At 41.8% G+C, this 14,290-nt stretch overlaps 1 protein-coding gene across 1 annotated transcript in view; it reads right to left on the bottom strand.

Moving 5' to 3' along the window:
* Positions 1–14,290, bottom strand: part of RARS1 (arginyl-tRNA synthetase 1) — a 38,638-nt gene that overhangs the window by 20,570 nt on the left and 3,778 nt on the right. Inside the window, exons 3-8 of the mRNA XM_053567491.1 lie at positions 9,295–9,483; positions 7,005–7,113; positions 6,396–6,496; positions 5,122–5,243; positions 3,190–3,310; positions 778–907 (exon numbers count right to left, since the gene is read on the bottom strand). Coding sequence (XP_053423466.1) covers positions 778–907; positions 3,190–3,310; positions 5,122–5,243; positions 6,396–6,496; positions 7,005–7,113; positions 9,295–9,483 — 772 coding nt within the window. The remainder of the gene's footprint in view (positions 1–777; positions 908–3,189; positions 3,311–5,121; positions 5,244–6,395; positions 6,497–7,004; positions 7,114–9,294; positions 9,484–14,290) is intronic.

Genomic DNA, 14,290 nt, shown 5'->3' with positions numbered 1-14,290 from the left:
TAGTCCCAGCTACTCGGAAGGTTGAGGCAAGAGAATCGCTTGAGCCCAAGAGTTGGAGGTTTTGCTATGAGCTGTGATGCCATGGCATGCTACCAGGGGCAACAAAGGGAGACTCTGTCTCAAAAAAAAACCAAAAAAACACAAAAACCCAAAAATCAAAAAATTCCATTACATCCTGTTGTATATTTCTATTCATTTTGGTCCCATATATTTCTAGATAAATTTATTCCTAAGTATTTTAGAGCTTTGGTTGACACTATAAAATAATCTTTTCTTTTGTTCTCTACTTTGTGATTAATTTTTTTTTTTTTTTTTGTAGAGACAGAGTCTCACTTTATCGCCCTCGGTAGAGTGCCGTGGCATCACACAGCTCACAGCAACCTCCAACTCCTGGGCTTAGGCGATTCTCCTGCCTCAGCCTCCCAAGTAGCTGGGACCACAGGCACCTGCCACAATGCCCGGCTATTTTTTTGTTGCAGTTTGGCCGGGGCTGGGTTTGAACCCACCACCCTCGGTATATGGGGCTGGCACCTTGCTCACTGAGCCACATGCGCCGCCCATACTTTGTGATTAATTTTTGTTGACTTCTAAGAAAGTTAAAATTTATACCTGCCTCTTTAACTTTCTTAGTTGTTTCAGTTTTGGAAAAGTATTTAAGAAAAAATCAATTTGTCTGTACTTAAAAGTTTAAAATGTTGAAGATCAATCCTGAAGAAAGACTCAGGAAACTGTATGCATACTGATTACTGGATGAATGAATGAAGACCAGAAACCCACCTTGGCGAGAGACATCACAGATAAGCTTCCAAGCTTTTATAATATCTGGATTTCTACTTTGGAGCAGAACTACACACTGATATGCACGCTTCTTAAATTCCTCCTCAGTATCAAACCTCTTCTTAGATTCCTATGTTTAAGAAAAACAAAAAAGGAAAGTTTGTAAGAAGATGCAGTCTTGAATTTTTAGAAAAACAATTTATTCATTTCTGGCTCAGTGCCTGTAGCACAGTGGTTACGACGCTGGCTGCATGCACTGAGACTGGCGGGTACAAACTTGGCCCGGGCCAGCTAAATAACAATGCAATTGCAACAAAAAAGTAGCCAGGCGTTGTGGTGGGCACCTGTAGTCCCAGCTACTTGGAAGGCTGACGCAAGAGAATTGCTAAGCCCAAGAGTTGGAGGGTGCTATGAGCTAATGCCATGGTACTCTACTGAGGGCGACATATTGAGACTCTGTCTCAAAAAAAAAAAAGAAGGGCAGCGCCTGTGGCTCAGTCAGTAAGGCGCTGGCCCCATATACTGAGGGTGGTGGGTTCAAACCCAGCCCCGGCCAAATTGCAACAAAAAAAATAGCTGGGCGTTGTGGCGGGCGCCTGTAGTCCCAGCTACTCGGGAGGCTGAGGCAAGAGAATCGCTTAAGCCCAGGAGTTGGAGGTTGCTGTGAGCTGTGTGACGCCACGGCACTCTACCGAGGGCCATAAAGTGAGACTCTGTCTCTACAAAAAAAAAAAAAAAAAAGAAAAGATAAAAATGTATTCATTTCTAAACATACCCATACACACAAAAAGAGTGAAAATTCAGAACACCAGAACAAGTGCTCTACACCAATAGTTAAGAATATTGTTCCAAATGAACATGCTAAAGAACACTATTATTTCTTTTGTTTATTTTTTTCTTCTTTCTTTTGAAATCATTTTCCTTGCCTATAATCCCAACACTCTGGAAGGACGAGGTGGGTGGATCACCTGAGCTCACAAGTTTGAGACCAGCCTGAGCAAGAGTAAGACCCCATTTCTAAAAATAGCCGGCACTGTGGTGATCACCTGTAGTCCCAGCTACTAGGGAGGCTGAGGCAAGAGAATTGCTTGAGCCCAAGAGTTTGAGGTTGCTATAAGCTATGATGCCACGGCAGTCTACCAAGGGTGACAAAGTGAGACTCTGTCTCAAAAAAAGACATCGATTTTCCTGAAAACACAGAAACTTCACCACAACCCTCCCTTCAATTTCGTAATTCACAAAAGTCTGCTTCACACCAATACTTCTATTTCAAGAACAGTTAATGAAGAGTAGCTAACCGGTATGACTGAATTTTCTACAGGCCATTTCCATTTTGGATTGGTCCTAAATGAATCATTTATTTTTTTTTTAATAAAAAGATAGTTGTTTTCATTGTTCTATTTCTATTTTGAAAGCAACATTTGCATACTATAAAAAAATTAATGTTAACTGTACCCTAAACTAACCAGTGATGATAATATTTAGTGTACACTTCCAAGTATTTCTCTGCAAATTCTGTTTTATAAAATATTAGAAATGGCTTTTCTTTATTGCAGATTATTTCTTTATAATCTTTTACATTTGCCTTTATATTCTAATTATAGAACTCTAATAGATGACCATAAACAGTTATTTTACCAGTCTTGTACCAGTAAACCTTTAACTTATTTTCTATAGAAAATAGTTAACCAAGAGAAAAAAACCTTACAAATGTTTACTTATTAATGAAGTGATCCTATTCTTAAGAAGTTGTCTATCATATGATAGTTTTAAAAAGAGAATAAAACCTACCTATACAAAGCTATTACTAGATTATAGCCCCCAAAATAGACAAAAAAATTCAACAGGGGATTAATGTAAACACTGATACACCAATCCAACAAAATAGTGTGCAGTCATAACATAAAGCATCACACAAATGTTTACAATAAAATGTTACAGAACGTAATACAGAAGCTATATTATAATGAAAAAATGATGTAATAAATGTTTGCACATGCATATATCAAGGAGGCAAAGAAAGATGACCACAGCAGAGGATATAAAATTATGGATGATGTGTGAAAATTTGTATTTTTAAAAACTGTTCTCACATATACACAGTATTTTCAGAAGTTTCCCCAACTTTCTTTTAATTGTACACGAGCTTTAAAACCATTTTGAAGGATGGATCATGCCTGTAATCCCAGCACTCTGGGGACTGAGGCGGGTAGATTACTTGAGCTCAGGTATTCAAGACCAGCCTGAGCAAGAGCAAGACCCCTCCTCCCCCCTCATGGCACTCTACTGGAGGCAAAAGACTCTGTCTCAAACCCCCCCCCCAAAAAAAAACATTTTGAATTCCCTAAAGAAAATGGATGATTATGATGAATGGTAAACACACAAATAAGATAGCAATAAATGGTAACAAACCTTATAAAAGTCCTGAAGATCCCCAATAGATGGTGAAACTGTTAGGTAATCTGGAAATTTATCCTGCAGGTGAGCGATGAGCATGCCAAACTGGGTGCCCCAGTCTCCTACATGGTTTAACCTAATACCAACCGGAGAAGATAACATCACTTTTAAAACAATAAAGATATTTACATTAAATTAGAAGAATTATGTTTCATTGAAACCACTAACATTTAATTGCCAGTACGTCACCATTTATTTTGGTTATTTCCTCAATTGGTCTGCAAACTCCATGAAAGACAAAGAGATATTTAGCTCTATATACCCAGTAACAGAGGCTACATAGCAGGCATTCAGGATTTGCTAAATGAATTAATTTCCTGTCAATGGAATATAAACTGTTTATTGTGTAGTTACCTGGGACAATGACAGCAGAGCCAATGTTGGCCATTCCCACAGTTTTGTGAAAATTTAACTTTTTAACCAATTATCTTAATAAAATTTAGACCAATGGCTTCCAAACGTCAATGAACAAAGTTCTTGAAAAAAATGTCAATCCAGGCTGGCACAGTGGCTCACACCTGTAATCCTTGCATTCTGGGAGGCTGAGGAGAGCAGACTGAACAACAGTAAGACTCTGTCTCTACTAAAGATAGAAAAGCTAGCCAGACACGGTGGTGGGCATCTGTGGTCCCAGCTACTCAAGAGGCTGAGGCAAGAGGATTGCTCAAGCCCAAGAATTTGGGGTGAGGCCATGGCACTCTACCTAGGGTGATAAGAGTAAGACCCTGTCTCAAAAAAAAAAAGAGAAGAAATTATATCAATCCAACCACTTCTCGCTCTTTAACCGCTAACCACCAGATCACCTCTCAAGTGGGTTATGATAGTCGCCTCACTTATTACTAGAGTCTCCCTTCTCTGCCTAGCTTCTTCACAGTAAGCAGTCAGAGTAATCTTTAATTTGATCACACCACTCCCCTAATTAAAACTCTCTAATGGCTTCCTATTATATTTAAAATAAAATCTCCATTTCTTACAATGGCCTACAAGGCCCAATGTAATGTTTCTTGCCTACCTCTTACCTTTACTAGGACATAAACCCCTAGTACACAGGAAGTCATCAATAAATATTTGTGGGGGGCGGTGGGTAGGGTGCTGGCCACATACACCGAGGCTGGCAGGTTTAAGCCCGGCCAAGGCCAGGTGAAACAACAATGAGAACTACAACAACAAAAATAGCCGGGCGTTGTGGCGGCCACCTGTTGTCCCAGCTACTGGGGAGGCTGAGGCAAGAGAATCACTTAAGCCCAAGAGTTTGAGGTTGCTGTGAACTATGATGCCATGACACTCTACCGAGGGTGACATAGTGAGACTCTGTCTTGAAAATATATATATATAGGGCAGCGCCTGTGGCTCAGTGAGTAGGGTGCCAGCCCCATATGCCGAGGGTGGCAGGTTCAAACCCAGCCCCGGCCAAACTGCAACCAAAAAAAAAAAAAAAATAGCCGGGCGTTGTGGCGGGCACCCATAGTCCCAGCTGCTCGGGAGGCTGAGGCAAGAGAATCGCATAAGCCCAGGAGTTGGAGGTTGCTGTGAGCCGTGTGACGCCACGGCACTCTACCAAGGGCCATAAAGTGAGACTCTGTCTGTACAAAAAAAAAAGAAAATATATATATATAAATTAATTAATTATTAAATAAAATAAAGTATTTGTGGATGAATGAAGGCGCTTTATCCTTGGTTCCACCTCTAGAGTCTAGAGAAAGTAAAAAATTCAGAGGAAAGATCTAGGACATATTTAAAAAGCTTATTGGATGATCATAAACCAGAACTAAGCTTATGATCCACCCATAACATTTTTCTCAAGTGAGACGTTTCACGTTCTATAGAACTTTCCAAAATAAGAAAATGAGAGGAAAGGAAGTAGGACGATAAGGCAAGAGCACATACCTGAGCACCTCATACCCCGCAAATTCAAAGAGGCGGCACATACTCTCTCCTATGATCGTTGATCTGAGGTGGCCTACATGCATCTCTTTAGCTATATTGGGAGAGGAGAAGTCAACAACTACCTGGGAAGGACAACAAAAAAAAGATTTTTAAGGGGGCATAAGCATTTATTCTTTTTTTCTTTTTGAGACAGAGTCTCAAGCTGTTGCCCTGGGTAGAGTCTGTGGCATCAGAGTTCACGGCAACCTCCAACCCTTGGGCTCAAGCGATCCTCTTGCCTCAGTTTTTTCTATTTTTTGTAGAGATAGGGTCTCGCTTTTTGCTCAGGCTGGTCTCCAACTCATGAGCTCAAGGAATCCACCTGCCTCGGCCTCCCAAAGTGCTAGGATTACAGGCGTGAGTTACCGCGCCTGGCCATAAACATTTATTCTTAACTCAGACTTAAACTTTAACTTGGGTTGTAATTCCACTATGTCAGATTTTTTAATGGATCTACTAGTACATGATTAACTGAAAAAGAATCAAATTAATTTACACAAGTTTTCCATTCTCCATTTCAGCAATCCTGCATAAGTATCACTTGGCTAAGCCTGAGCCAGAGAGAAAAATAGTTGGGTATTGTGGCAGGAGCCTCAGCTACTCAGGAAGCTGAGGCAACAGAATTGCTGAGGCAAAAAAAATCACTGAGCCCAAGAGTATAGGTTGCTGTGAGCTGTGACACCATGGTGCTCTATCGAGGGCAACAAAGTGAGACTGTCTCAAAAACAACAACAACAACAACAAATCACTTGGCTACCTCAAATGCCTTTTGGAATGAAGTGAAAAATAAAAATACCACATATCAGATCTAGGAGAAAGGTTACTTACTCCTAACTATGTTTATTATCCCAAGTATCAAAGAGTAAATCTCAACATAAAAAGTGAAAGCCGGCTATGTGTGGTGGCGTGTGGCTATCATGCCAGCTACTTGGCAGCTTGAGCCCAGAAGTTCCAGCCTAGGCAATATAGGGAGACCCTGTCTCTATTTAAAAAATAATAATAATAAAGTGAAAGCCATTCCTGTGAGATAGGGTCTTGCTAGGTTGCCCAGGGTGGAGTGCAGTGTCTATTCACAGGCACAGTCATGGCCCACTGCAGCCTGCCTCAAACTGCTAACCTCAAGCCATCCTCCCCCCTCAGCCTTTCTAGTAGCTGGGACTATAGGCACATGAAACCACTGCTCGCTTCACGCAGTTCTAAAATACTAATATATCAGTACAAAATTGTACACATACCTTTTTATTCTCTCCAAGAGCAGGTAGTTGAACTCCATTCACCAGGAGATTACTCAACTGTTCTGATACAAAGTCCTTTCTCAAGTGGACATTAATAAAACCTAATGGACAAAAGAAAAAAATATCAGATAGCCTCTTATCTTGAATGAATGCTCACTCCCAAGGATTTGTTCCAGATGTTGATCTGTTTCAGGGAAATTCTCCAGAATTCCAATACCACTTGAGCCCTCTTTTAAGTGCCTGTCTTGACCATCTATTTCAAACCTCTACCACTCTCCTGAAAGCTTCCTACTTACTTCAAGGCCCTTTAACTTTCAGCAAACAATAGAGAAACAGAGGGCTCTTTTACCACAGACTTATATGACATTACCTAACCTCTTTTTGCTTATGAAAAACTGAACAGGGAGGCAAAGTAATTTATCCAAGATCAGGCAGGTAAGTGGTTGTTGAGCCTAGACTACAACCTGAATTTACTAACTCTCAATGCGAAATGCTTTCACTATCTTGTTCAGTATGTAAGTTTTAACCCTGTATTTAAAATGGTTTTTTTAATATCAAAAATAACTCATCATCAATACAAATATTAAGAAGGATAATACTGTATCATACCTGGACCAGCAATTTCAACTTTTTCAATACATTCGTTCTCTGGAAGGTGTTTGGTAATGTTTTCAGCAATTTCTCTTGGATTAACTTTCTGTTCCTTGCTTTTAAGCATCTGTAACACAATACAAAATGATTCATTACACAGCAGGTTTCAGCAAGTGCTGGGAAACACATAACTGACAAAGAAGAGATGCATTTTACATTTTACATCAAAAGGCAGAAGCACAGAAGTCCAAAGACCTTGTGAATGGGCAGACTACAGCATGGATGGAGCCGTGAGGAATAGAAAAGTGTGAAACCACATGATCTCCACTTCCAGGTGAGTTGTGCACACGAAGTGTGAAACCACATGATCTCCACTTCCAGGTGAGTTGTGCATGTGCTCACCTTACTAACAGACATAACAAAGCCTATTATACTCACATTTCTAATTTTCAAATAATGAAAACGTGGATTATTAAGATTTGAGGAATAAGAAATACTTTTTCGGGGTGGCGCCTGTGGCTCAAGGAGTAGGGCACCGGTCCCATATGCCGGAGGTGGCAGGTTCAAACCCAGCCCCGGCCAAAAAGCACAAAAAAAAAAAAAAAGAAATACTTTTTCGAGTTACCTTTTCCTATTCATCAAAGAAAGGAAAGCAAAAAGATCCAAGCCAGATACAGTTAACCACAAACATAACAGACAACATAGCTAATAAAAATGGGGGAATTTGTGGCTGGGTGTGGTGGCTCATGCCTGTAATCCTAGTCCTCTGGGAGGCAAGATGCATGGATCCCAGGAGCTCAGGATTTCAAGACCAGCCTGAGAAAGTGCGAGGCCTCATCTCTAAAAACAGCTGGGCATTGTGATGGGCACCTGTAGTCCCAGCTATATGGGAGGCTAAGGCAAGAGAATCACTTGAGCCCATGAGTTTGAAGGTGCTGTGAGCTAAGACACCACAGCACTGTACTAAAGGTGACAAAGTGAGACTCTGTCTCAAAATAAATAAATAAATAAATAAATAAATAAATAAGGGATTCCTCTTTTTTTTTTTTTTTGAGACAGAAGTTTCATTATGTCACCCTTGGTAGAGGGCTGTGGCATCACAGCTCATAGTAACCTCAAACTCTTGGGCTTAGGCGATTCTCTCGCCTCAGCCTTCCAAGTAGCTGAGACTACAGACCCCTGCCACAACACCTGGCTATTTTTTGTTGTAGTTGCCACTGTTGTTTAGCTGGCCCAGGCTACAGGTTTGAACTTGCCACCGTCAGTGTATGTGGCTGGCACTGTAACCACTGTGCTACAGGTGCTGAACTAAGTGAGGAATTCCTCTTTTTGAAATTAAAATACATGAGCCTGTCTCAAAGGCACCACAGGTACATCAAATATTTGATAGGGATAATGGCTAACTTTTAATTTCTGACCTTCCAATGCTCATCAACACCACATTGCAATCCTGGGCACAGTAGGAAACACATACCAAAACAAAACAGTGCCAACTATTGCCCTCAAATACCGAGAATACATATAAAATTTAACCCAAAATTAAAACTTATACATTTCAAAAAACTTAGGGGTTGCTGTGAGTGATGATGCCACAGCACTCTACCTAGGGTGACAGCTTGAGACTCTGCCTCAAAAAACAACAACAACAAAAACTTAAAACATACCTAGGGCTAGGTTTGATGGCTCATGCCTGTAATCCTAGCACTCTGGGAGGCCGAGATGGCCAGAGTTCAAGACCACCCTGAGCAAAAGCGAGAACCCCATCTCTAAGAACTAGCTGGGCATTATGGTGGGTACCTATAGTCCCCGCTACAGAAAGGCTGAGACACAAGGATCCCTAGAGCCCAGGAGCTGGAGGTTGCTGTGAGTTAAGACACCATGGCACCCTACTGAGGGCAACAAAGTGAGACGCTATCTCAACAAAAAACATACATTGTTCTTTCTCAAGTTTTTCAAATTGGCTTCTCTCTCTCTCTTTTTTTCTTTTTTAGAGACAGAGTGCTGTGGCACCACAGCTCACGGCAACCTCCAGCTCTTGGGCTTAGGTGATTCTCTTGCCTCAGCCTTCCAAGTAGCTGGGACTACAGGCACCTGCCACAGTGCCCGACTATCTTTTTATTGCAGTTTGGCCGGGGCCAGGTTCAAACCTGCCACCTTTGGTATATGGGGCCGGCACCCTACTCACTGAGCCACAGGTGCCGCCCCAAACTGGCCTTTTCATTATAGATATGATAATGTGCTATTACTTCCATAAATAGTAATGAAGATAATAATAAAATCAAACAGCCAAATCATAATAATACATCACCTGGGAAATACCCATAGCACTGTTACACTGATAGTCCCCAAACTTGGGCTGCTGACTTGGTGTCACTATCAGAGGAGCATTTTCCAAATCAGGATATGCAGCCTTAATGGCACGGCCAAAGACCTCTTGCAGGCGGCTGTTGATGTTAATCATATTTTTGGTTTGTTTGTGCCTTTCTGCTTGAAGACTCTGTAGGAAAAGAATGGAAATATGTCAATAAAGTACTATAACACTTTATCATCTACAAAATTACCTCACATACTTTAAGAAACCTTCAAATATCTTGAAAAGAACTAAAAGGAAACATGGGGTGGCGCCCATAGCTCAGTGGGTAGGGCGCTGGCCACAGACACTGAGGCTGGCAGGTTTGAACCTTGCCCGGGCCAGCTAAAACAACAGTGACAACTGCAACAGCAACAACAACAAAAATAGCTGGGCATTGTGGTGGGCGCCTATAGTCCCAGCTACTTAGGAGGCTGAGGCAAGAGAATTGCTTGAGCCCAAGAGTTTAAGGTTGCCGTGAGCTATGACGCCATTGCACTCTACCAGGGAGACAGCTTGAGATTCTATCTCAAAAAAAAAAAAAGAAAAGAAAACATGCATTCATAGTGTAGTGCTCTCATATCTGGAATTTGTGGAGACCCATAGTACAAAGAATCTGTCCCCAAATGTGGAATATGTACACCATGGAATATTATGTAGCCTTAAAGAAAGATGGAGACTTTATCTCTTTCATGTTTACATGGATGGAGCTGGAACATATTCTTCTTAGCAAAGTATCTCAAGAATGGAAGAAAAAGTATCCAATGTACTCAGCCCTACTATGAAACCAATTTATAGCTTTCATATAATTATAGCCTGAGAATATGGGGAAAGGGGAGAGGGAGGGTTGGGGAGGAGGGAGGATGAGTGGAGGGTGGGTAATTGGTGGGATCACACCTACAGTGCATCTTACAAGGGTACTGTGAAATTTACTAAATGTAGACTATAAATGTCTTAACACAATAACTAAGAAAATGGCGTCAAGGCTATGTTAACCAGTTTGATGAAAATATTTCAAATTGTATATAAAACCAGCACATCGTACCCTATGATTGCATTAATGTACACAGCTATGATTTAATAAAAAAAAAGAATCTGTCGCAAAGCTTCTAAGACATCCATGGGAAATGTCCCATGGTGTTACTTTCTGCATTTCTTTTAGCATAACAGGAAGTGGGAGGAGGGAGTAAAAAGAACTGACTGAATTCTCAGCTCTGAGAAAAGGTATAAAATCAATACAAAATAACTTTACATCAAATACTAAAAGTGAAAACTCAATGGACAAAAAAAAAAAATAAAAAATGTGTCCTATAGGTCAGGCAAGGTGGCTCATGCTTATAATCCTAGCACATTGGGAAGCCAAGGCAAGTATTTCCTCTAAGCTCAGGAGTTTGAGACCAGCCTGATCAAGAGCGAGAGACCCCGCCTTCACTAAAAAATATAGAAAAACTAGCCAGGTATTCTGGCAGGCACCTGTAGTCCCAGCTACTGGGGAGTCTGAGGCAAGAGGATCACGGGAACCTGGGAGTTTGAGGTTGCTGTGAGCTATTATGATACCATGGCACCCTACCCAGGGTGACAGAGTGAGACTGCAGGAAATGAAAGGGAACAAAACAGGTCATGTTAATATACCATAAAAATAAGTAGTTTTGTCCTACTGTTAATACCACATTAGACCTACTCCTACCTCTCTTACTTCCTATTTTTCATTTCCTTTGAAATGGAACATATTCACTTAACCTGTTGACTGCTGCACACTCAAAAACCAAATGTGCCTAAAGCATCACTACCACCAAATGAATAACTTGTTTGAATGCTTATACCATCGTTTGCAGTCAGAAGGTTAAGACAGCATAAAGTTATCACTATTACTTGTCATACCTTCACGAAGTTATCTAGCTCCACCACCACACTGCTGAATGCCTGGAAAGTATCTAAATCTTGGTTCTTTCCCTAGCATCTTACACTGTACCTGCCATATGGCAGGTTATCAAAAAATGAATAAACACCCATGCTTTTAAGAGAATATGACCAAAGGCTGGGTGCAGTGGCTCATACCTGTAATGCTACCACTCTGGGAGGCTGAGGCCGGTGGACTGCCTAAGCTCATGGGTTCAAGAGAAGCCTGAGGGCGGCACCTGTGGCTCAAGGAGTAGGGCGCTGGTCCCATATGACGGAGGTGGCGGGTTCAAACCCAGCCCCGGCCAAAAACCACAAAAAAAAAAAAAAAAAAAAAAGAGAAGCCTGAGCAAGAGCAAGACCCCATCCCTAAAAATAGCCAGGCATTGTGGCGGCACCTGTAGTCCCAACTACTCAGGAGGCTAAGGCAGGAGGATCACTAGAGCTGAGGACAGCGGTTCTCAACCTGTGATAACCCTTTCACAGGGGTTGCCTAAGACAACCCTGCATATCAGATATTTACATTACGAATCATAACAGTAGCAAAATTACAGTTATGAAGTAACAACGAAAATAATTTTATAGTTGGAGGTCACCACAACATGAGGAACTATATTAAAGGGACACGGCATTAGGAAGGTTGAGAACCACCTAGGAGTTTGAGGTTGCTGTGAACTAGACTGACAACCTGGCATTCTAGCCTGGGACAACAGAGAGACTCTCTCAAAAAAGAAAAAGAAAAAAAAGGGTGGCGCCTATAGCTCAAGCGGCTAAGGCGCCAACCACCTACACCAGAGCTGGCAGGTTCGAATACGGCCTGGGCCTGCCAAACAATGACAACTACAACCAAAAAAAAAAAAAAAAAAAATAGCTGGGCATTATGGCGGGCGCCTGTAGTCCCAGCTACTTGGGAGGCTAAGGCAAGAAAATCGCTTAAGCCCAGGACCTGGAGGTTGCTATGAGCTGTGACATCATAGCACTCTACCCAGGGTGATAGCTTAAGACTCTGTCTCAAAAAAAAAAAAAAAAAAAAGAGAGACTCCAAATAAATGGTGTCTATACACTAACTACAATTTTATGTTAGTCAAAATGTCAATGTTGTAAAATATTAATAGCAACAATGAAAGCTAATATTTAAGTATGTACTATGTCAAGATCTGAGTCAAGTGCTTTATTTATACTTATTATCTTATCCATCCACATAACAAAATTGAAGTAGTTACTATTTTCACTATCTCCCTATGGGCTACAGAATAAGGAACTTGTCAAAGATAATAAGATTAAACAGAAAAGCCCAGATTCAAATTCAAGTCTATCGAAAGAGAGTTCAGGCTTGGCACCTGTAGCTCAAGCGGCTAAGCACCAGCCACATACACCAGAGCTGGCGGGTTCAAATCCAGCCTGGACCTGCCAAACAACGACAACTACAACCAAAACATAGCTGGGCGTTGTGGCGGTGCCTGTAGTCCCAGCTACTTAGGAGGCTGAGGCAAGAGAATCGCTTAAGCCCAGGATTTGGAGGTTGCTGTGAGCGATGATGCCACAGCATTCTACCCAGGGCGACAGTTTGAGGCTCTGTCTCAAAACAAAAAGAGAGAGAGAGTTCTAGTTCTCTGCTTCCTCATCATCCCTCTCTATCAAATGAAAAAATTATACTCTTTTTTTTTTTTTTTTTGAGACAGAGTCTCGATCTGTCACTCTGGTGGAGTGCAGTACTGTCAGTACAGCTCAATGCAACCTCAAAGTCCTGGGTTCAAGCAATCTTCCAGCTTAAACCTCCAGTGTAGCTGGGACTACAGGCACATGGCATCAAGCCCAGATAATTAAGAAATGATATCGGCTGGATGCGGTGGCTCACGTCTGTAATCCTAGCACTCTGGGAGGCCGAGGCAGGTGGATTACCTGAGCTCACAGGTTCGAGAACAGCCTGAGCCAGAGAAAGACCTCATCTCTAAAAATAGCCAGGTGTTGTGGTGGGTGCCTGTTGTTCCAGCTACTTGGGAGGCTGAGGCAAGAGGATCACTTGAGCCCTAGAGTTTGAGGTTGCTGTGAACTATGACACCATGGTACTCCACCAAGGGTGACAAAGTAAGAGTCTGTCTCAAAAAGAAAAAAAAAAACAAAAACCCCAGGACATTATATTTAGGCCAGGCATGGTGGCTCAAGCTTGTAATCTTAGTATTCTGGGTGCAGAGGCAGGAGGATCAGTTGAGCTCAGGAGTTTGAGCCTGAGCAAGAGGGAGACCCTTTCTCTACTAAAATAGAAAAACTAGCACACTTGTAGTCCCAGCTACTTGGGAAACTGAGGCAGGAGGATTGCTTGAGCCCAAGAGTTAGAAGTTGCTGTGAGCTATGATGATGAACAGCACTCAAGCCCAAGGAAAAAGATAAGTTTCAAAAAACAGAAAGAAATTATATCTAAATTCACCAAAAATCCTGATTTTAGGTTTTTAGTAATCAATAATTGACTCCACTCATTGACATACTCAAAAAAAATACAAATCTGTTTTTCACACTCTAAAGATTTCCAAATACTAAAATTATTTAGATATCATCTTAAGATCCAAAACTTACTATAATAAATTTCAATATTTTATTTTTATTTTTTTTTTTAAGAGACAGAGTCTCAAGCTGTCGCTCTGGATAGTGCCAGGGTGTCACAGCTTGCAGGAACCTCCAAGGGCTCAACTCCTGGGCTCAAGTGATTTTTTTGCCTCTCAGCCTTCCAGGTAGCTGGGACTACAGGACTACAGGCACCTGACACAATGCCCGGCTATTTTTTTGGTTGTAGTTGTCATTGTTGTTTGGTGAGCCAGGCTGGATTTAAACCCGTCAGTTCTGGTGTATGTGGCTGGCACCCTAGCTGCTTGAGTTACACGTGACGAGCCTCAATATTTTATTTTTGGGGCGGCGCCTGTGGCTCAGTGAGTAGGGCGCCGGCCCCATATGCCGAGGGTGGCGGGTTCAAACCCAGCCCCGGCCAAACTGCAACCAAAAAATAGCCGGGCGTTGTGGCGGGCGCCTGTAGTCCCAGCTACTCGGGAGGCTGAGGCAA

Source organism: Nycticebus coucang, chromosome 17, assembly GCF_027406575.1.
Source record: "Nycticebus coucang isolate mNycCou1 chromosome 17, mNycCou1.pri, whole genome shotgun sequence".
Classification (NCBI taxonomy): Eukaryota; Metazoa; Chordata; class Mammalia; order Primates; family Lorisidae; genus Nycticebus; species Nycticebus coucang.
This window is presented reverse-complemented; position numbering and strand designations above follow the sequence as displayed.